The sequence below is a fragment of the Gracilinanus agilis genome, chromosome 2, assembly GCF_016433145.1.
Source record: "Gracilinanus agilis isolate LMUSP501 chromosome 2, AgileGrace, whole genome shotgun sequence".
NCBI lineage: Eukaryota > Metazoa > Chordata > Mammalia > Didelphimorphia > Didelphidae > Gracilinanus > Gracilinanus agilis.
In genome coordinates this window covers 127,673,401-127,697,063 of record NC_058131.1, presented here as the reverse complement: position 1 = coordinate 127,697,063, position 23,663 = coordinate 127,673,401, and the positions used below count along the sequence as shown (strand labels likewise).

Genomic DNA, 23,663 nt, shown 5'->3' with positions numbered 1-23,663 from the left:
GTTTTTATTTACAAAACAATGACTTTTTACAGTGCCTTCTCATCTTTATTCTAATTTAATCTTGATTTTGACTTTTGTTTTAACTAGTCAATTGTCTGAGTTCTATTTTCCAGCAGATTTTTTGCTTTTCATTTCTGTTCTTTCCATCACATTTAAGTCACCAACAAATACCAAAGTATACACTGACCTGGTTTGGAGGCATTTGCCAAATTATTTATAGAATTTCTTGACTTTATCATGTGCAACATGTTGGCATTAAAGATAAAATTAACTTCACAAAGGGTTTTGTTTTGTTTTTTGTTCTAGCTTATGCACATTCATTCCACAAACAGAAGAGCAAGATAATCAAGTATCCCATGAAATGATGAGTAAGTGAACAATGAAACCAACTCTGCCAGATCTTTTGTTTGGTTTTCCATGGAGGCATATCTGTGAGTCATTCTTCCATTTAGCTACAACTTTCTTTTTTCCTATGGTCTCATTTGGTGTGAGAATATTGATATTAATAAGGTTCAATTCTTCTATTAGTATGCCAGCTCATTGTTCAGTGGGCAAAGGGTGTACATTTAGGAAGTGAGTCACTGATTATAGATAATCTAATAGTTTGGTGAATCTTCATGCTTTTTAAGAGAAACATTCAATGAAAGAGAAATATTTACAAGTTGAAAATATGAAAGAAGAAGGGAAAGTTATAAACTTCTAAGAAGTCTTAAATAGGGGAATGCAAACAATTTGAAACCATGCCCCCAAAACTGTGGATATCCTTTGGTCTAGCAATACTACTGCTAGTTCTGTATCTCAAAGAGATCAAAACTGGGGGAAAGAATTTTTTTGCACAAAAAATATTGAAAGCAGCTCTATTTGTAGTGTCAAAGAATTAGAAATGGAAGGGATGTCCATCACCTGGGGAATGGCTGAAGAAGCTTTGTGGTATGGTTGTGATGGAGTACTATTTTTGATATAAGAAACATTAACATGATGATCACCATACAACCTGGATCACCAAAAAACTGAGCAGCTGGGTAGCTCAGTGGATTGAGAGCCAAGCCCAGACACAGGAGATCCTAGGATCACATCTGGCCTCAGACACTTCCTAGCTGGGTGACCTTGAGCAAGTCACTTAACTAGCCCATTGCCTAGCCTTTACCACTCTTCTGCCTTGGAGCCAATACACAGGGGGTTTTTTGGGGGTTTTTTTAAAAGACTTATATGAAGTGTCGCAAAGTGAAGTGAGCAGAACTAAGAGAATGTTGTATATAATAACAGCAATAAAGTATGATGATCTATTGTGAATGACAACTATTATCTGCAGAGCAAAAATCCAAGACAGCTCCTTGGGACTCCTGATGAAAAAGGCTATCCATCACCAAAAAAGGAATTGATAGTGTTTTAATAGAGATGGAAGCACACCATATTCACTTTATTTTGTTCATGATTTTTTCTCTTGTGTAAGCGATGTGTGTCTTCTTTCACATGAAGAACATGGGAATATGTACTGTATGATATCATATTACCTGCCCTCTTGGGGAGGGAGAAAGTATGGAAAGGAGAACATAGATCTCAAAATGTCAGAAAATGATTATTAAAATTATACCTAAAAGTAATCTGGAAAAAGATATATGGGAATATACATGATCTACTTGTCAATGAGAAAAAGGTTTTGATCTTTTTGAGTTCTTTCTATGCAATGATTTGTTATCATTTCTTCAATTAGCCAGTCCAATTCTATTTGGATTAAATGCTAGAGTTTAGGTCTTGTGCTCCTGACTTAAATAAAATGTAGGTTTTCAAGGACCTAGATTTGTTTTCTAACTGTTACTAGCCAAGTAAACAGAAAGAAATTATATAACCTCTTTAAGCTTTATTTTAAAAAATGTTTTCCTCTGAAAATTTTAAGAAAATAATGAATAGAAGCCAAGACCAAGAGAATTAAAATCTTCCTTCCCTGGAAAATCTTATGCTGAGGGTTTGCTGTTCTGATTGGTGGTGACTTAAGACATGCCTTACATCTAACACTTAATCCAACCATGGTTCACCTAACTCTCTCCATCATCTTTACTACAGATCTTTTATCCCACTTCCCTATGGTTCCATATACTTAAGAAAATTTTAATTTAATTTTTATTTTCCCTCAGATTACATGTTGATAAGACTTTTAATATTGTTTTCTGATATTTTACAATCCATATCCTCTCTCTCCCTTTTCCTATAACTTTTCAAACCAAAAATCTCTCTCTGGCCATCTCTATCTTGTACAAATGTTATCAATTATTCTTTTAAAAATCTGCTTCTAGACTCCTTATTAGTATTTCCTATTACTTCTTCAAACTGATATCATATTAATCTGCTTTGGCTTAAGCCCCCTAGCTTAGGCTTACTACTTTGCTTATTCCAGTTAGATTCAGCAAATTCTATTCAGTTTCACGAATCAAAAAGATTCTTTCCTCTCTCTGAAACATATCTCAACAGGACTTCTTTATAGCATTCTTTCCTGTCATAGCTGCTTGCAAGTTAGTCATCTTCAGGCCATAGACAAACAAGCATTCTTGGGGGATATTTTAAGAAGGATTTTTTGGTTAGAAAATGACATAAAGGGATTTATGCATTGCACTATCTGGTTTCTATGGTCTTTTCTAATACATCAATTCCTTTGACTCTGTTGTACCGTTACTAAGCTTATAACCTAAGTAAATCAAAGAAAATAGTATCTGCCCAAACTGAAAATATAAGGGCATCTACTTTTTGGGGAACAGTTAAACAAAATACAGTATATAGATGTAATGGAATATTATTGTGCCATAAGAAATGACAAAATGGACAATGTCAGAAGAAAGTGGAAATACCACTATAAATGCAGAGTGACTTGAGTAGAATAGGAGAACAATTTGTACAATGAAAACAATATTATAGAGAAAAACAACTTTGAAAGATTTTAATATTCTGATCTCTGCAGCTATAAGCTATAAATCGTAAGGACTAAAGATAAAATGTGATTCATCTTCTGTAAGAGAGATGATGGACTTAAAATTCAGAATGAGACAGATTTTTGGACATGGTCAATATGGGAATTTATTTTGTTGGACTGTGCTATTGTTCAGTTATTTCACTTGGGCCCAACTCTTCATGATGCCATTTGTGGTTTTATTATCAAAAATAGTGGAATGATTAGGTGAGGTAACTAAGGCAAACAGCTAATAAATGTGTGTTCAACTGGATTTGAACTCAGGGAGATGAGTCTTTCTGACTTCCAGTCAAGTACTTTATCCATTGTGCCAACTAGCTGCTCTACTGCTGAATTATGCATATTTCTTTTTTCACTTTTTAAAAAAATTTCACTTTTCTATTTATCAAATTTGGATAGAAGTGAGATAAGGAATGTTTATAAAATGAATGAATAGCTAGCATTTATACAGTTTTTTAAGGTTTATAAAATGCTTTACAAATATTAACTCATTTGATCCTGTCACCCTACTAAAAAAAGGTGCTATCGTTATCCTGATTTTGCATATGAGAAAATCAAGGAAGATATGGTTAAAACAATTTCCCCAGGGCCATATATATACCTTGTAAGTATCTGAAATAGGATTGGAATTCAGGTCTTCCTAACTTCAAGTACTGCAGATCTTGTCATGAATAGAGCTTGACCTGAAGGCAGGGAGACTTGGACTCAAATGTTTATTAGCTCTGTGATCTTAGGCAAATTCCTCAATTTTGTCTGCCTTGGTTTCCCCCATTATAAAATGGGGATAATAATAGAACTTAATTCCCAGGATGTTAAGAAGATCAAATGAGATAATATTTTAAAAACACTTATAATAATACCTGGCACATAGTTGGAGCTTAATAAATGACTATTTCCTTTCTTCCTTCCTCTATCTAGCTATATATAAATTAATTACATGAAGAAATTTGAAATAAAATTTAAAAAAAAGAATTAAATTTAAAAATTTCCTCAAATCAAATGCAAAAGTACAGATCCAGGAGGAAATGGTTAAAAGATAGTTCATGTGACAAAGGACAGAAGAAAATTAGTGGACTATAATATGTATTAACTGTGTTAGAAGTTTTTTTAAAAAGTTAATATGATCTTGGGCAAAATTAACAGAAGAATGATATCTAGGATAAGAGATAGAGTTTTGCTGTAATTCATCCAGGTCAGAACACATAAGCTTTTTGTGTCAACTTCTGAGTGCCACATTTAGGAAAAACATTGACCAACTGGAATATATCCAGAGAAGGGCAACCAGAATGACATGGGGGAATTAGAATCATGCAATAGCAACTGAGGATGTTTATCCCAGATACACAAGGGAAGAGCAGAGGCAGATGTGCTAAGTGTCTTTCAGGTGTTTGAGGTACTATCACTTTGTTTTACATAAATGCTAAGGGTAAAACTAGGTAGAGAGGATAAAATTGTAAAACACTCAGTTTGTAAAAAAAAAAAAAGTAGAAAAAAATCTTCAGTTTAAGTTACAGTTGTCAAGAATAGAACAGTTATCTCTGGCGATAGTGAGTTCCCCTCCAAATAGAGATTGGAAAACAACCTGGGGGGATATTATTGTGTGAGAATTCTTGCAAGGTGACCCATGCAGTCATTTTCAACTCAAAGATTCTGTGATAACAGAATAAAGATAATTATTATTAGTAATTATTAATAATTCTTGGAATGAGCCTGATGTCAGGAACACACAGTCTGCAAGAAGAGAGTTGAGCAATTATTTGATGAATTCAGTAAGATAAATGAATTCATCCTATAATTAGCATTTGAGGCCTTATATTTTTTTCTGAACTTAATGGGCATCTTGATAATACAGAGATATCACTTTACTTGTTTCAAATAAGGTTTTGTTTTACATAGGATTTGGATCACCATTTTTGATGGGGAAAATGGGTAGGAGCTGGGGAAACTTGTTGGGTAGTTAAGAAGAAGCAGAGGGTGAATTTTCTGCATATTGCCCCCTACCAAGAAGGACTTTATATTTTTTCATAAATGCTAGATTGACTATGAACAATCATGACTTTAAATGAATAATCAGTCCTTGATGTACTGCCAATAAATTTTGCTAAAACCCCAGGAAAATGATCATTACAATTAAAAATCAATTAATAATATACATATAATAACTTACAATGATTTAATTTTTTTCCTTCCAGGGTTCATTTATTTGAATTTAAAATGAAACATAGGGGCGGCAATTGGCATAAATAAATCTTAACAGGATTATATTGCAAATTCTAGTTTATCCCATGATTTGTATATACTGGTCTTTTTTTCTTTTTTCTTTATTTCTTTATTTTTTGAAATTATTTTTTGATTTTGAATATCTTCTCCTACTTACATATTTCATGTTCTTAATATACTGGTCTTTTTTTAGCAATTAAAAATATGTATAATATTGAGACTTTTCTAAGATGTCAACATCTTTGTAAGCTTCTAACATTTATCTGAAAACAAAATTAACATAACAGACAATGGTCTGGCTCTAGATACCATAAAAACACAATTTAATTTAATCTGTTTCTAAAATAAAATATATTTCTTTATGTTTTCATTGAGTATAATCCAAAATTAATCCTATCCATGTTATGGTTATAAACACTAGCATAGGCGTTGCCATCAGACACTCTTGGTATCTTCTCAAATCTAAGAAAAATCAAACCTCAAAGAATGGTGTTCTTTGTTAAGAGCATGGCAACTTGGGATAATGCCTCCATCATTATCCCTTTCTTAAAGCTTTCTTGGCCATGCAGTCATCAATCAGAGGAGTCCTCAACAGTTGTCCTTTCCTCATACTTGCCATCATTCTAGAAAATTTTATATCGATGTCTTTTGATTTTCTATCTTTTGGGAGTTGGACTGTTCAGAGGAATTCTTATCTAAGGAAGAATAAAGTCTGGCCCTAACAGCCAAAACATTTACAGAATTCAGTGAAAACTTAATTGGGAGGAAGGGTGATGGTATTGTAATAAAACACCCTACATCGAATCTGACAAGTTGGTTGAAACCATAGACTTCACACAATGGAAGTACACTCTGCCCCTGAGGCCTTTCTCTCTCAATGGATGGTTGCTCTCATAACCTTCATTAGAAGAAGGTCATCTGGGCCACTCATGCTTTCATTGCTCTGCAGGCTGTACTCCTGACTCTCCTGCCAGACTTTCTTTAAAATGCCTCTGTGCTGGGTAATTTCATCTCTTCTTCTCCATTTTCAGTTTCCTTCTCCATTGTCTTTTCCCATTAGAACAGAAGCTTCTTCTATTCTAATGCCCTTTCAAGGACCTTGAGGGAAGGGTCTATCTTTCTGCTTGTATTTGTATACTTAGTTTTTAGCAATTCTGTGCCTAGAACAGAATAAATATTTAATAAATGCTTGTAGAAAAGTGGTAGAAATTCTGAATGTACTTTCTGATGAGGTCAATTAGTTTTACCTGACTTATTGCCAAGTCAGGTTCAATAGACAGCAAATAGTATTGGGAAATGACTGATATATAAAAACAAGCATCAATAAAACATTAAAATGAAACAAGGACTATAATGGGGTTACAAACATGGGTCAACCATTCTGAAACTCAGAGAGATGCAAACAGTATTTGCGTATATACTATTTTGATCTCCCTCATTTTTGGATATCATTGTTTTCTCTGCTGATAGTGACTTACTGAATGAATGCCTCAAAGACCCTCTGAGTTTTGGAATTCAGAGAATTGGGTTCAAATCCTAATTCTGCTGCTTAATACCTCTGTTCTTGGGCAAATAATGAGTACTCATACTTAAAACCAGGGAGTTGGTCTAGAAGACCTTGGGGTCACTTCCAAACCAAAGTCCAAGACCCTACAATTCTTTTCCCACAGGTTGACATTATAAATATTATTGGTTGGTTTTTTCAAAACTTCATCTGGCTGTATTTATGGTAAGGTCAGTCTAGAGGATATTGTTAGCCTGGGGGTAGAGATATAGGGGCTACCCTGACTTAAGTCTATTAAAGAAATATAGAATCTTCTGGATTTTTTTTCAGACCAGTTGTAAAACGGGTGAAACAAGGAATCTAAGGACAAAGTCTATGGAAAAAAAAATCAGACATTTTTTCTGAGTTCAGAGATGAACAGTTTATAATATTAAAATATTATCTCTAGTTAAAATATCTAGATTTAAAAAATATGTTAGAATTCCTTTAATCTATTATTAAAATGTATTCCTTCATTATATTGGAAAGTATACTTAGCATATGACAGATCTTTTTTTTAAAACAATGAAAACTGAGAAAAGCTTTTAAAAGGAATCTGGAGACTGAAACATACCATTCTTCACTTTATTTCTTCCATGAACTTTTCTCTAGTGTTAGCAATATGTGCCTTGGTTTCACAACATAACACACAAGGAAATATGTATTATATGCTAATATTTGTACAACCAATATCATATTATCTACCTTCTAGGGGAGGGGAAGGAATTGGAGGGGGAAAAAAGGAGACGTAGATTTTTGGATGTAGCTAATGTGAGAATTTGTTTCTCTTGGATAAGTAAATTGATTATAATTTATTATAAATCATATGTATTTAATTATGGTTATGTTTCATATTATATATCATATATAGGTATATGGTTGCATATATTATATATATTACATATATATCATGGTAACTCAAAAGAAAAAGAATCTGATTAATTTTGGCAAGCTTGCATCCCCATTTAGGACCCAATTAAAAATAAATTGCTATTTCTTTTTCCCCATTACCTACTATGCTATATAATCTCTTAGTGAAGTAGAGAATAGATGATCAATATGATCAGTGAGCTCATAGCTGAAACCTTTCTTAGCCTAAAACAGACAACACCTATCATCTGAAAATATCTTCAAGCCATGCCACCAGGGGCCATGGAACATAGTCCTTGATATCCAATGAGGACAGCTCATTAGTTTGAAGGCCATATGTGTAATCTTCTCAGGTACTCAGAAAGATATTTGGTCTTAATTAGGCTGGTCACGTCTAAAAGATTTTGAGGAAGTATAAAAGTGAAAAGGGGGAAATAAAATTAGGGAGAAGTAATATTTATGCTGCTTGAGGCATTTAGAATTTCACTGCAATGTCTGCATGACTGGTTCAGATATATAGTGACCTTGTTTTTTTCTCAAAATCTAGAAACCAAGAGGATCTTCAGCCTTACATCCAATAAGATAAAAGAAAAACTCCTCAGCCAGGAATTTTAAGCCATTTGTAATATTGCTTCAGCATACATTACCAGGCTCATTTTAAAATACTCTCCTTTTTATACTCTGTGTTCCAGTTAAAGGTGCCAATTTTTGTTCTAAAAACTCATTATTCTGTCTCCCACATTAGTACCTTCTCACAAGTTAACTGCTATGCCTGAAACATACTTGGTTCTCTTAGAATCACCAATTTCTCCCAGGACATACTTCACGTGCTGACTCCTTTAAAGAGTCATTCTTTATCTTCATATCCCACTTCTACCTCTCAAATACTCCCATGAATAAAAAGCCAGCCAGGATGCAGTAGAAAAAGTGCTACCCTGGATTTGGAATCAATCATGGTACTTCTCTGGGTTTCATCTTCCAGAGCTATAAAATGTAAGGGTTGAATTAAATGACCTTGAAGGACCCCTCGATCTATTATCCAATGATACCACAGATGTTAATTATTTTGAGTGTAAGAACTAATTTGTTTTTATTTTTCTACTTCCATCAGCTATCCCACTTAATAAACGTTCCTGGGAATGGATTGGCTGTTTCACTTAAACCACACTAAATTGAAAATGTATTTCAGCTATTTAGCAGCTGAAAGTATAGATTAGTAAATCTGATAGACATATATAGATGCAAGTCAAATAGCTGCATGCAAAGTACCTGTGAGGTAGGTGTTGTGTGAAGAATTGATGAAATAGTGAGAGAGTGGCTGAGACATATCTTCATTTAAATCCAGTTTCTCAGGTGGAACAACTCCATTTTCTTCTCCGCTCAGATAGCGCATGAATCCATCCACTGAGATCTGTCCTAAAGGAAACAAAAAGAATTTGGGAAGGATCTGTGTTTATTTACTGTCTAAGATGCTTCTTGACATATTGCATTTATCTGTAGGAAATTCTGGCTCTGCAAGAAAAGCAAGGGCGGAACCACAGGCCATTTTAAATTCATGCCATTTTTATTTCTTGTAGTTACCTCAAAGTTCTACAAAAAATAGAAAAATCTAGTCACATGACCCTTTCCTGACTTCCATGTGATTTAATGGTTAAATATCGATCTCTTATTTATTCAAGAGAAGAATCACTATTAAGGGAGAGAGAGAGAGAGAGAGAGAGAGAGAGAGAGAGAGAGAGAGAGACAGAGACAGAGAGAGACAGAGACAGAGAAAAGAGATATAGACAGAGTCAATCTATGGTGAAATTTTGGAAATTTTGCATTGATATTGTTGTTATGCAATGTCAGACAAAAGAGAATTTTATTGAGAATTGCACGGTATATCTTGACTTATTCCTTTAATTCATTTTTTTTTTGGTTTTTGGTGCACAGGATCAGTCAATTTCATTTTCAGAGTTAAAATGAAATCCTTTTTTTCACATGATATTTTAGTCTTGGGCTAAGAAAATTAAAGTGAGGAGCTTTAGCATCCATCTCCAGAATGACTTCAGCACAAATGTAAGGAACACATACACAATAGCCAATCCTCTGTGTAGTATAAAGGTTTTTACTCTGTGACCGAGTAGAGTAAAATTGAGGTCCCTGAATGCTAAAGTATCAATTTCCAAAGAATTAAAATGCCTATATCATATTTCACCAGAAAAGAAATCACACAATAGGCAGAAGGCATTGTTTCTTCTTGAGCAATAAAACAAGTATCATCAGTAAACAGAAGAACCGATGTCAGTAGCAGAACAAATCAGCATGAAATTGCTCAAAATGACTAAGTGCTTTTTAAAATTCTCAAAGATGAATGGCAGGAGGCAGCTGGGTGGCTCAGTGGATTGAGAGCCAGGCCAAGAGATGCGAGGTCCTGGGTTCAAATCTGGCCTCAGACACTTCCTAGCTGTGTGACCCTGGGCAAGTCACTTGACCACCATTGTCTAGCCCTTACCACACTCTTTTGCCTTACAACCAATACACAGTATTGATTCCAAGACAGAAGGTAAGGGTTAAAAAAAAGATGAATGGCAATGTAACTCATGACATTTTCAGGAAAACAAAAAGAATCACGGTTACTGACTCCCTTAATGAGAATTGGATATATATTTTTATTTTTATCTGAGTTTTACTATACTTGATCTTAGCCAAAAGCCTGAGAAGCAATTTTCATCTGATTTTAGAAAGAAAAAATCATAAACATTTGAGAAGAAAATTTATTCCTTTCTAGAACAATTATTTTAATCTTGAAACTCAAAAATTAATTAAGCAATCCAGAAGTGAAATGGAATGCATCAGTGGGAGATGTCAATTCTTTCTTGGAGGAATTTAAACAGAGGGTGAATAATCACTCATCTGGTATGTTTTAGTGGAAATTGTTCTCATACATTGAGCCAGATGATTATCTGTGATTTTTATAAGTGGCCTGGGCAGCCAAATTAGTGATATGAGGAGTGACAGTAAAAAAATAATGTGATTAATTTTTCAACAAAAATTTTTTTGTTGAAAAAAATTTTCAACAACCTGCACCAAAACTGGCCAAAAGTAGGGAGATCAGTGAAAGCTTTGTGGAAAAGGTGGTACCTCAGCTTAACCTTGAAGGAGAAGAAGAATTCTGAAAGGCAGAGATGAGATAGGAGTACATACCCTGCATGATGGCATATCTTTTTAAATAATCAAAGATTATTTAGAATATTAACTGTTGTTCATGGGTAGGTAGAGCCAAAGAAATTAAAATGGCAAACTTACATAAACTAATTTATTCAATACCATGCCAGTTAAATTACTGAAATTATTTTATTGAACAAGAAAAAAACAAAATTCATTTGGAAAAATGAAGTGTCAAGAATATCCCAGGAATTCAATGAAAAAATGTAAAGGAAGGAGGTTGAGCAGTACCAGATTTTGAATATATTATAAAGCAGTAATTATCAAAACTATCTGGTTCTCCTGAGAAATACAAAAGTAGATGAGAGGAACAGACTAAATATGCAACAGTTATAACAGGTTCTGGTAAACTACTGTTTGATTAAAGCTCTAAGAGTTTCCTGTGTATTTTAATGTAACAAAAAAAACTAAATTAAAAAAAAAAAGAAAATGCATGGAGGCAAGAGAATGTTAAGTTCTACCAGCTTATTTTGGCTAGAATTTAGGGTGCATAGAGGAAAGCAATGTAAAAATTAGGCTAGAAAGGAAGGTAAAAATTAGATTTTTGAAGAACTTAAAAGTCAAGCTGAGTAGTTTGTATTTTATTCTTTAAGCACTGATTCCTTTCACAGCTTTTAAACCCAAGTAGAAAACTTTATATTTATTTCTATTGTAATTCATCTTATTGGTTTGAAAACAATGTTGTATCTCCTGCTACCTTTTTGATTACTGCTTCAATGATCAACTGTGAAGAAATTAATAAAAAGTTATACATTCAAAATTTGTACCATCAGCTAATTTGATAATTCAGCTATCTATGCCTTTATTCAAGTATTTCATTGTACACTGGATCTGTTATTTTATCAATATGGATACTTCAAAAGTAGAGACAGTAAGGCATCCATTTTTTTTCTATCTTGTATAACTCTTATCTATGTCCTCCTGTTGTAGACATACCTCCATAGAGACAAGTACATGTGATAGACTTACTTTCCCCCTCCCAACACTTTTCCTTACCCTAGGCAGCTGCATCTTTGCCTGGGATGATCTGTGTCGTGTGCGTGGGAAGAATTTCATCTTTTTTTTTTCTTAATAAAGGCCTACCATTTGGCAACCTCTTAGTGTCCAAGACAACTTTTTATGGCTTTAAATTACAGATATTTAAAGTGTAGCAATGGAAGGAAATTTCTACACCAGAAGTCTCCTCCTCCCCCTCTGATGATCTCACAGAGATAGGGAGAATTAGGCAATAGTTCTTAACCTGTGGTTTGTGAACTTTTTTTTTCTTCTAATAAACATGCAATGGGCTCCTGAACTTCCTTTGAAATAATAATCATAATGATGATAATAATGATAATAACAGCTAGCTTTTAAAAGGCTAAACTGAAGAGTTTATATTTTATTCTAATTATAAAATAGTGATTAACTGAAATTAGTTAAATAGAGGAATCACAAGGTAAAATCTTTTCTTTCTTTCCTCCCTTCCCTCTTTTTCCTCTCTCCCTCTCTCCCTCCTTCCTTCCTTCTTTTCTTCTTCCTTCATTCATTCTTTCCTTCTTTCCTTCCTTCTTTTATTCCTTCCTTTCTTATTTCCTTCCTTCCTTCCATTTCTTCCTTCCTCCTTTCTTTCCTTCCTTCCTTCCTTCCTGGATCTCCTTATCTGGCTCTGGCTGCCAGTACAGAGTCTACTCATGAGTGGCTTAGAGTGGTAGGAGATGAAGCAAAGGAGACTAATTTGGAGACTGATGCAATAATCAAGGTGCAAAGTAATAAAGTTCTTAAGATAGACGCTCTGTAACTGAAGAAGAGGAGTAAATCACAAAAGATTTTATAAAGATAACAATGGTGTGATTGGCAAAAGATTGAATAGTGTGGAGTGAGGGATAGTAGGGAGTCCAGGATAGTGCCAAGATTATGGATATGAGAGACTGGAAAGATGTTCCAGTCACATGCATCTTTGATGAGCATCATTATAACCACTTCTCTAGCAAAATTCTTCATGGTAATGTGCTGCAGTCTAATGATGTTCATTCCATTGCCCTTTGGATGACCGTCAACTTTATTCTTTGGAGCGTGTGGCATTCCATCACATGCAGCCACATAGCATTACCAGAAGAATATTGCTATCTTTAAAAAATGATACTTTGTCCTTAGCTTCCTTCAAGGCCAGGGCAAAGCTACTCTTTTGCAGAAGTCCTTTCCTGGTCTTCCTGGCTGCTAGTGACTTCCTTCTGAGATTAACTTTCATTCCTACTGTCTACATCTTATACATACATAGTCCTTTGCATGTTTTCTCTCCCACTAGAATGTAAGCTTGTGTCCTCCTTTTTTGCCTTCTTTTGTGTCCCCAGAATTTAGAACAGTGCTTATTACTTTGTAATTGATTAATCAATTCTTGTACAGAGGGGACAGCTTGATGTCACTAAAAAGAACTATACAATTTCTAAAGTGCAACCTAATCTATTCTCTCCTGATTCAATTCTGGGCCCACATCATCATCTCTCCACTGAGTCTGTCTGCCCCTCAGCAAATGTTCTGTCGTGCAGGATCTTTCAGAAATTGCTGACAGTGATGAAGCAATCATATCCACTCGTTCTCTTTACCATTTCATCTCATATGCTGGGATATGATTTTTCTTTGCCTTGTAACTTGGGTTCACTATAATTAGTAGATATTTTTTATCTCTTCATTGATAGATTTAATTTGTTATTAAGTATTTTTGTTTAGCTTTCTTCAAATTATTATTTTTAAAAATATTTGTTTGTTAGATTAAAATTCCCTGGTATTTCCCACCCTATCTCCCCTTCCATAGTAAAGAAAACATAACTTAACAAAAAGATATACGTATATGTAAAATTATGTTTTACTATGTTTCTATTATATCATTTCTTTCTTTGGAGGTGGACATGCATAAGACATTCTTCAAATAATGTTTCTGTGACCATATATAATGTTCTCTTGGTTCTGCTCATTTTATTTCAGGTAGTCCTTAAGTATGGAAAGACCTACAGATTATTCCTTTTTGAAGAAAAAATGGAAAAATTAAAATTTTAAGAGTTCTGCCAAATTTTTATCACCTAGAATCAGTGGTCTTATCCATTCTTTGGTTCTCTCTACCTTAGCTTTTAGACTCTATATACAACTCCTACAGGATTATATAACACTTTTACATTAATCCTCTGACATTTGCTCTGTGTTCCAAATTTGGTACAAGTCTTTACAAAATATATTGGTTGATGAGTTCCCTGTGTGTCCACATGAATCTCTTTAGTTTATTAGCCTGTCTTTTGTAGTATACAGAATTGGGGTGATATAGTTTTTTCTAGCTTTGGCTGAGTTCCAAAAGCTGTTAGAGGTTTGGAATCTTGAGGAAAAGGCAGTTGGCTGGATCTTCCGTGGAGGGAGGTTGTCAATGAGCGGAGCTGCTTGATTACCTAGCTTTAATATTGAAATTTAGCCTAGTTTTGATATATTTATTTAAGAAATTATTATTTTAGATAAACCCTTTATATCTTCCTTTCCTAATACCATCCCTGCCTTCCCTCCCTTACCTTATATGTCTGTGGAGTTAATAAGGAGAGTAATTATAGAGGAGTTAAATCTGTGAAGAGTTACTTAATTGACAGCATTAGTTATAGTTAGTCAGTCATCATTTATTCCCTTTAGATAGCAATAGCACTTTGTAAAGCTGAGTTTAAAGGCAGGTCCTTACTCAGACTCCATCTTTGCTTCCCTTCCCCCACCTGAGGTTCCTGAGACAACTGATAGGGCTTTCCTTTGATCCACCTTCCTAACAAACATCCTTCAAACAAAATAAACCCTTTTGTGTTTCAACAGCCCTATTAGTGTAATTTGTCTGTTAGTTATCAAGAGGGAAGAAGAGGGAAAGAGACAACATACTCTGGGCTTAGAGGGAAGCTGGGCATACATCTTGAAGGAAGGTGTTATTTCAAAACAAGTCCCTTCCTGTGAAATTAACTAAAGCCTGTTTGTTAATTTCAGTCTAGTCTATTTCCCTCAGCTTGTGTTTGAGTCTAAGTCCCAGTCTGTAAGCCTGCTGTGTTTGTCTGTTTAGTTTAATTTCTCTTCTCCCTAAAAGATTTCTGTTTCCCTTCTGTGTTATACTCCTGACTTCAGTCCTATTATGCCCTGAATCTCCTTTAATCCCAGCCTACCTGTAACCGAGATTACCCACTTAGCAAGTCTCCGACATCCTCCTTTCATTTCCTTTATCCCAAATACCTTTCCTCAAATTACCCACATTACACTTTCTCACTGAAATGACTTATCTAAATCTTTACAATTTCATTCATCCGAAGCTTACAATTATTCACTTTATTTCCTTCATGAATTTTCTCTAGTATAAGCAATAAGTGTCTTCTTTCACAATCTGACAAACTTGGAAATATGTATTGTATGATAACACATGCATGATGTATATCCCGTTATCTGCCATCTTGGGGAGAAGGAAAAGGTGGATGGGAAGGAGAGAACATGGATCACAAAATGCCACTAAATGATTATTAAAAATCATATTGTTGTGTAATGTGGAAAATAATAAAAAACAAAATGATCTATTTAATAAAAATAATTCATTTCTCATAGCTTTTCATTTCTCCTTGATGATTTCTTCCTCAAAATTTTTATCCATGTAATTCTCTGGAATTTGTTCTCCAATACAGGATGATAAACACAATCCTGTAGCAGAGAGCATGATCATACCTCTACAAAGTTGTAGATAGTTTGAGTTACTGTATGCTTCGATACTATTAGGAGGAATGCAATAGGATCATAGATTTGAAGCTAGAAGGGGCCTTAGAAGCCATCTAGTTCAAATCGTTAATTTTGTAGATGGGAAAAGAAGGATAAGAGAGACTGAGTAACTTTTTCAGGGGCATAGATTAAGTATCTCAAGTAGCATTTGAATTTAGGCCTTTTTGACTTTAAGTCAAGCACTTCAACCATTGTGACATTCCTATGTCATGAACTGACTGTGATTTAACAAAGCTATATGGGTGCCTGGAGAACAGTTTTTCATTGGCATAAGCTGATATTTCCATGATTCTATTTATTTTCTTTGATATGTAAAATAACTATTCTTTCTTGCATTTATAAATTATGTCCTTGTAAGGGTTAGTGTCCAGTAATTAAGTTCCATCTTCTGGATGAAAGCAATAAGGCAGTTATGTAATAAATTCCCAAAGTGTACCCTAGTGCTCCATGTCATATGACAGCCTGTGACATAAGGGTTACTTAAGGTTGCAGTCCCTCATTTGGCAAGTGTAGTGCACAATAACATATGAGCCACAAGTTATCTCTTTGACTTTTAAAGTACACACTCAAATAAATTCTAGTTTTTAAAAATACTAATTGCTACCTACGTATATTTCCCCATCCCTATGCTTTTGTTATTGCATTTTGGAACCTAAGAAAGAAATGTTGCATTTTGTTCTTAAATTCCATCTTGTAAAAAATGGTAAGCATGACAAAGTGGATAAAATGCCAACCTTGGCATCAAGAAGGTATGAATCTAAGTCTTTATTCTCATAAATTTGTAAGCAGGCATAAGGTCCTTAACCATTTAATGCTTGAAGGCAAATCTTTAAGACTATAAGGTAGATGAGTTACCAATTTCTGTGAATGGAATTTTCATATGGAAAGATTCCCATTCTGATAAAATTACAGAACCGGTCCCTTCTCCCAAATAAGTCTTTTGTTCTAGTCCATCTCAATCTTTTTGCATCTCAATTTTATCATTTAAATGTACTTCTTCCAAATTTGGACACTTTTATCTTTTAGAAACATGGATTTCTGTCATAACCCCTGGATCTTCAATTTTTTCAACTATCACAGTTATATTATAATATTTGTACTATCTACCTCCCACATTAGTTGCCAGATGAAGGCAGGAGTAGACCTGTAGTTTTAATGGCATAATGGATTCCCAGGTGAGGGAATTCCCTATATCAAAGAAGATAAGAACATATGTCATTTAGTCTACATCTCAACATGTTTTACTCAAAGATATTATGAATTGTTTAGCATCTTGTTGAATGGTGCATAAAGTAATGAAATAGCAATAAAGTTGACATATGGAAAAATGGATATGGTGATGGAACTGGAATCAGGAAGCTGAGAGTTTAAATCTCCCTTTTTTAGGGGCAGCTGGGTAGCTCAGTGGAGTGAGAGTCAGGCCTAGAGACAGGGGGTCCTAGGTTCAAAACCCGGCCTCAGCCACTTCCCAGCTGTGTGACCCTGGGCAAGTCACTTGACCCCCATTGCCCACCCTTACCAATCTTCCACCTATGAGAAAAAAATACACCAAAGTACAAGGGTTTTAAAAAAATCTCACTTTTTTATACTTACTAGCCTTATGATCACAGGTAAATCTTTTATAGTTTCTGAACCTCATTTTCTTCATCTGTAAAATGAGGTTAATAATATGTAAAGTACTTAGAGGGCTGTTGTGAGACTCATTTTTTAAGCTTTAAAGTACTATTTAGTATGTCCCAAAAATCTTACTATAATTTCAAACCTGCACAAAGACTTTTGGGGATACCTGACATAAATGAAATTTACTGGAATGAATTTGAATTTTAGTAGGAAAATAATTCTTTAGCAAAAAACTTCCTTTATTTAAGCTTTTTCATGTCTCTTGAATCTAAAATACTTTCCAAAAAAAACTTCATAGGAAATGTCAGTTTTATTAAGATTTTATTTTCCACTTTGAGTTTTTTTGTTCGCCTCCTTTTACTTCCTTTCCAAAAATTAAAATAGCACTTTCCTACTAAGTGGAGGAGGGCTCATCTTCTTTACTTCAAATCCAGCCTGAGACATTACCCTGGGCAAGTCACTTGCCTCATTCCCCTTTGTTTATGTAAAATGAGCTGGAGAAGAAAATGGCAAACTGTTCCAGTATTTTGGTAAAAAAAAGGTTCGGCTATATGTCCCTACACAAGCCATTTGAGCTCTGATTTGGCAGAAAAAAGGATGCATAACAACATCCACTGAAGAAGAAAATGTCAAACCACTTCAGAATTCTTGTCAAGAAAAACTCATGGACAGCTATGGTCCATGGAGGCACAGAGAGTGAGACATGAATGAATGACTGAATAACAAAATTCTAAGTGTACCTTTCCAGTGATTAGAAATTTTAAGTATTTTATTACCAACTGTGGGAAGTGGCATTTAGAAGGGTAAAGGAAAAATTTGGAAAGAAAATTTTGATTCTTGTCCTGTCTGGTTGTACTAATTTTCATGAATATTTTACTTTGATTACTCCTTCTCCAAGAGTAGGAGAAAAAAGACATCTGACCTGATTAAATAATTTGGTAATTATTTTCTTTATTCTCTCAGCATATGGAATGTTTACTAAAAGTCAAGTAATTTTTTCCCTTATGAATTACAAAACTTTCTAGTCATCTGTTAAAATCAAGAATGGAAAGAAATAACCAACAAATAACGGATAATTCGATAAAGGTTTGCAAGGCATGTGTATAAACATATTCATAAATCATCTTACCAAAATCTCTGAGGAAAGGAATCCACCAAATTAGAATAAGAGCAATGGCCTCATATGAGGAATTGGGAGGGGGGGGGAAGGAATGAGGACACAGGGCAGTTCAGAAAGTGACCGCAAATAAGTGGACACTAGAGATCAATCCTTTACCACAAAATGAGCAAGCAAAGCAAATATCCCACGGAAAAGTAATATAAATCAAACTCCACATGAGAAGCCTAAGAATAATCAATGGAAAAACCAGCAAGTGCCAGAAGTCTCTGGCTTGTACTTTATCAGATGTAAGATGACTGGTCAGGAGCCCATTAACCAAAAAAGACACCGTGACTTCATGTTAATGAAGCCTCTTGAAATAGAGTTCTCCCTGCTAGGGGATGAGAGAGAGCAGAGGAAGCTTCCAATGAATCAATTTCATTTGACCCATGTGTCTCTCCTGCTGGATATATTGCTGGTGTTATTGATCAGAATGTATTGTTCTACTCCCAGCTGCTATGGGGTCTTCACAACTGATTACAGAGTGTTTTCTAATTTACAGTGGTTAGTTTTATACCAGTTTAGAATTTACTAAGTTTTACACACTTCCTAGAAGAAATCAGTAGAAGGGCATTTTTTAAATCAGTAGAAAAATGACTCATATTCACATATTATGAGGTCCAAGAGTGAATGAATGAACAAAAAGTTCCTATTAAAGGTTTTCTATACACCAAAGACTGTACTAAGGACTAGAGATATAAAATACAAAAGCAAGACTGTCCATATTGTGAAGGATCCTATATATTAATGGTAGAACCAACACACATAAAAGAGTGGTAACCAGGGAAGTATGTGAACAATCTGGGAAGTCATAAAGGTATGAGTAGAACAAGACAGTATATTGTATTCTCTTTTTAGAGGCAATAAGAGTATTGATTTGCTCACAGTTTTCAGAGAAAAGAGTAGAAAGAGGGAAGGAGAGGGTATTCATTTCATACTAGCATAAGGTGTTCAGGTGAATCTGGGAACCCATGGTCTCAGGGATTGCTAAATCAGTGGCGTAGTTCCTCATTGAATAAAATTAAGGGGTTAAATCATTCTAGAAATAAAATCACACAGAATGGTTATGCTGATGAGGTAGTATGGTAGAGGAAGAAGAAAACTGTATTGATTTAGAGGACAAAGATTCAAAGGCAGATTTTGCTACCTCCCTATTTGTGTAGCCTTCAAGAAGTCACTTAATTTCTCTGGACCTTGGTTTTCTAAATATGTAAAATGTGTGAAAGAGAATTAATGATTTCTAAGATTTTAAATTATATTTTCCAAATTGTTTGTTCATATTATAACATCAAATAAAATAAGAAATTGTGGTACCATGCAAATAGACAAGAGAAAGATGAGAAAGGTAATATGGAGGTAGAATTAGTAGGACCTGAGGGCTGATTAGATATGAAAATGAGGGAGGAGAAAGAGTCAATGATCACAAGGTTTCAAAGAGGAGACTGGGAGAATAAATCATGGTGTCATTGACAAAAAATAGTAAAGTTAGAAGATGAACAGATTTTAGAGAAAAGAATAAAGAGCTCAATATAAGATTTATTGAATTTGGGATTATAGTGACATTCAGGTGTGGTCGTACTGAAGGCATCTAGATATGTGGGTCCATACTTTAGAATCTAGGTCAAGGATAAAGATATAAAATATATGTGTGTAAATATATAAATATTAGCAAATAGAAGGGACCTTAGAGGTGAGCAGGTCCAATTTCTTGATTTTTACACATAAGCAGAGAGGTTAATGAATTATTTTAAAGTTATATTTAGTACATAGCAAAGCTGTAATTCAAAAACTCTGACTCCAAATCCCATGCTCCATCTCCATAGACATAGTGGTGGTTGAGATGTAAACCATAATTTCAACAAAATATGAAAGATTTAATTGAGTGGACCTTTCTTTTACAAAAACCTAGATTTGCAACTAACTGTGTGACCTTAGAGAAGTCAAAGATTCCCTGAGTCTGACTTTCCTTTTTTATAAAAGGAATAGGTTAGACCAAAATAGACAGTAACATTTTTATTACTTATTTCCCTGGATTTTTTTGAGGAACATATTTTTAAACTTTAAGGAGTTATATAAATGCAAATTATTATTATAATTTTTATAACCAGAAATTTTATGAAATCTCTTCCATTTCCAAAATTCTATGGTTTTGAGTGGTCTTGTATATTTCAGAAGACAAGTAGCTAAATTAAACAAATCCGAACCCCTGGAATTAAATGATGAAACATCAAATTGCAGTTAAAAGCGACACTCCAATTTTCTAGGATAAAATCAAGAGCAACAGAAGCTAAGTTCAAAAGTAGAAAGCCAGCTGACAGGGACTAAAAATATAGTCTCTTTTCCATGTGTTATTAATAAAAGATTAGTATGCACCCAATTGGAGATGTCACTCACATAGTGAGATACAAAGATCTTTAAAAAATACACATTATTTGAGTCACTTGGAGCTAAAGTAAGAAAAATATTCTAAGAAGGTCCATGGGGAATATGGGAAGCACCACATTATTAAGCTTTTCTGGTCAAGAACTTGTACTCATATTTCATCAAAAATAAATCGTTGTTACAAAAGAAAAATAAATCCAATCTTTTTTGTATGGGGAGAACTCTCTTTTACAACACTAGAAATGGAAAATGCGGGGCAGAGCAACGGTCCACTGTGTATTTAAATATCTTGACATTTTTTTTTCGTGATATCTTCATCTCAATGAATTCTTTAAATGTCACATTGATTGGCAAAAAAAATGACACAGCCTTCTTCTATCCATTCAGCCTGCTCTCGCCTTCCTTCTTCCTTCTCCCTTAGCATATACTGACTTGAATATACTGTTGTGATACCATAGTGAAGATACAATAGGCATATGGCTCTGAAATCAAGGAGTGAAAAATGAGTTTGTGTCACCTCACCATTTTTTAAAATTACAAAATGGATACAACAAAGTGAGCAGGATATGTGGATGGTAATTAGAAATGTCCCTTACTACCACCAACTGCTCCCCCTCCCATATTCTCTTTTGTTCCAGGCATGACCCTCTTTCTCCTACTCTACAAAGAAAGATATTACAGTCTCCTTTGAGGTTGGATGGGTAAAATTCTAGGTCAGATGTCTGTCTAAGCCACAGGTGGGCCAGGTATCATTATATATCCACTCTCTCTCTCTCTCTCTCTCTCTCTCTCTCTCTCTCTCTCTCTCTCTCTCTCTCTCTCCATATATATAAAAGCCTCTGGTTAGTATACTGAGGGTCTCAGCCCTACTCCACCACTAAATTCCTTTGTGTCTGAGTAAATTACTTAACTTCTCAAAACCTTAGTTTCCTTATCAGCAAAAAAAAAAAAAAAGAATTAGAATATGTAATTTCTACATTAAATCTTACAGTGCTAAAATTCTCTGAATTTGTGTCTTAGAGCATAATTTTATTATTTTAAAAGAAATACAGAGAATTGGATTTACTCTATTGAACTCTATGATTACACATTGTAATTTAGAGTTATCATTTATTTGATGACAAATAAGCTCTTGTCAGAATCTGATTCCCAATTTTAACATAATTATCACAAGGAAATAGGAGCAATTTTATGACTGTATACTTTGGTTTACAACATTATTTCAGGGTACCCAGAGTGGTGGTAAATAGGAACTGCAAGCATTTAAGAAAACAAGGCAATCAGTTAGAAAATGTAATATATACATGCCATCTATCTTAAAAAAAGGAAAAAAGTCTTTTTGGAGGAGAAGTTTGACCTCAATAACTATTCTCCTTATCTTTAGGAACTTGCTTCTATTTCTCTAAGGTACTTTGTAATTGCATCTCCCTTCTCTTTTGTTTAAGGCAACTCTGAAGCATTATAAAGAGGGAAAAAAGTGATTTTCCTAAAGTGTAAAGTTGATCGTGTTTCTCAACTTCCCTTCCCTTTCCGTTACTCAGTTTCAGTGGCTTTCTATTGCTTCTAGGATCAAAGCTTTGCCTGTTTGGATTTTAAATTCTTTCACAACCTCATCCCTCCCTCTCTTTCTAGTCTTTTCACATTTTATTCCTTCTCTCTACTCTAAAATCTAGTGAAATTGGCCTTCTTGCTGTTCTTCCCACACGTCGACCCAAAGACAATTAGATTTTGGAGCCAAATGACACGAGTTTGATTTCCAGCTCTGCTACTTACCGTTCAATTCCTCTGTGAGCTATAGTCCAACTTTACCAGCTGCCTTTTGAACATTTTGAACTGGATGTCCCAAAGGCATCTTAAACTTAACCGAGTCAAACTAGAATCTATGATCTTTTACCCAAAACCTACCCCAAATCCCTAACTTCCTCTTAAAGTTAAAAACAAAAAACCAAAAAAAAAAAACCCACTACGATTCTTCAAGATTCAAAGAATTTTATCTATTAATGACACCACTGGTGTCATTCTTGAATCTTTAGTTTCCTTTACCTCACATATACAATCTGTTGCCACATCTAGTCCTTTCTACCTCCACATCCCATCAAATTGCTGTCCTTCTCTCCATTGACCCAGCCACCACTTGAGTCTAATTAGAACCACATTATTTCTGATATGGACTATTATAAGAATCTGCTCACTGTCCAAAGTATTTCCCCATTCCACACACTGACAAAATGATTTTCCTGAAGCACTGATGGCTTTAAAGCCATGGCACTTTCTTACTCAATCAATTCCAGTGGCTCCCTATTACCTCTAGAAATAAATATAAATTATGAGTGGCATTGAAGACCTTTCTGACCTTATACATTACTTCCTCTAATGAACTTTACTGTCCCTCTTATTGTTCATTAAAGGCAGCATCCCATTCCCCATTTTTAAAATTTTTTAATGGCCATGCGTCACCCTATCTAGGATGTTCCACCTCCTGAATCCCTAGTTTCCTTCAAGATTCATCTCCAATATCAATTTGTATATATAGCCTTTCCTGATGCCCACAATAATTAGCATTTCTCACTCTCTATTTTGAATCAATATATTGCATGTACGAATGTCATTATTCAGTCCTTTCCCATCATTTCTTACTCTTTATGACCCCATTTGGGGTTTTCTTGGTAAAGATACTGGACTGGTTTGCCATTTCTTTCCTTCTCTAGTTCATTTTCTGGATGAGGAAACTGAGGCAAACAGGGTGGAGTGACTTGCTCATGGTCATACAACATTTGAGGCCAGATTTGAATTCAAGAATTCAAGAATTCAAGAATAGGAGTCTTTCCTGACTCTAGGCTCAGGACTCTATCCATTAGTAAACATGTGCGTGTTCTCTCTTTTTTTTTTTTATTCATATTCCCTAGGACCTAGAATAGTGGCATATAATCATTTAATAAATATGATTG

At 34.5% G+C, this 23,663-nt stretch overlaps 1 protein-coding gene across 1 annotated transcript in view; it reads right to left on the bottom strand.

The window, feature by feature from the left end:
* The window catches only part of PLCB1 (phospholipase C beta 1), an 821,547-nt gene that overhangs the window by 212,984 nt on the left and 584,900 nt on the right, over positions 1–23,663 (bottom strand). The window contains exon 10 of the mRNA XM_044659490.1: positions 8,865–9,011. Coding sequence (XP_044515425.1) covers positions 8,865–9,011 — 147 coding nt within the window. The remainder of the gene's footprint in view (positions 1–8,864; positions 9,012–23,663) is intronic.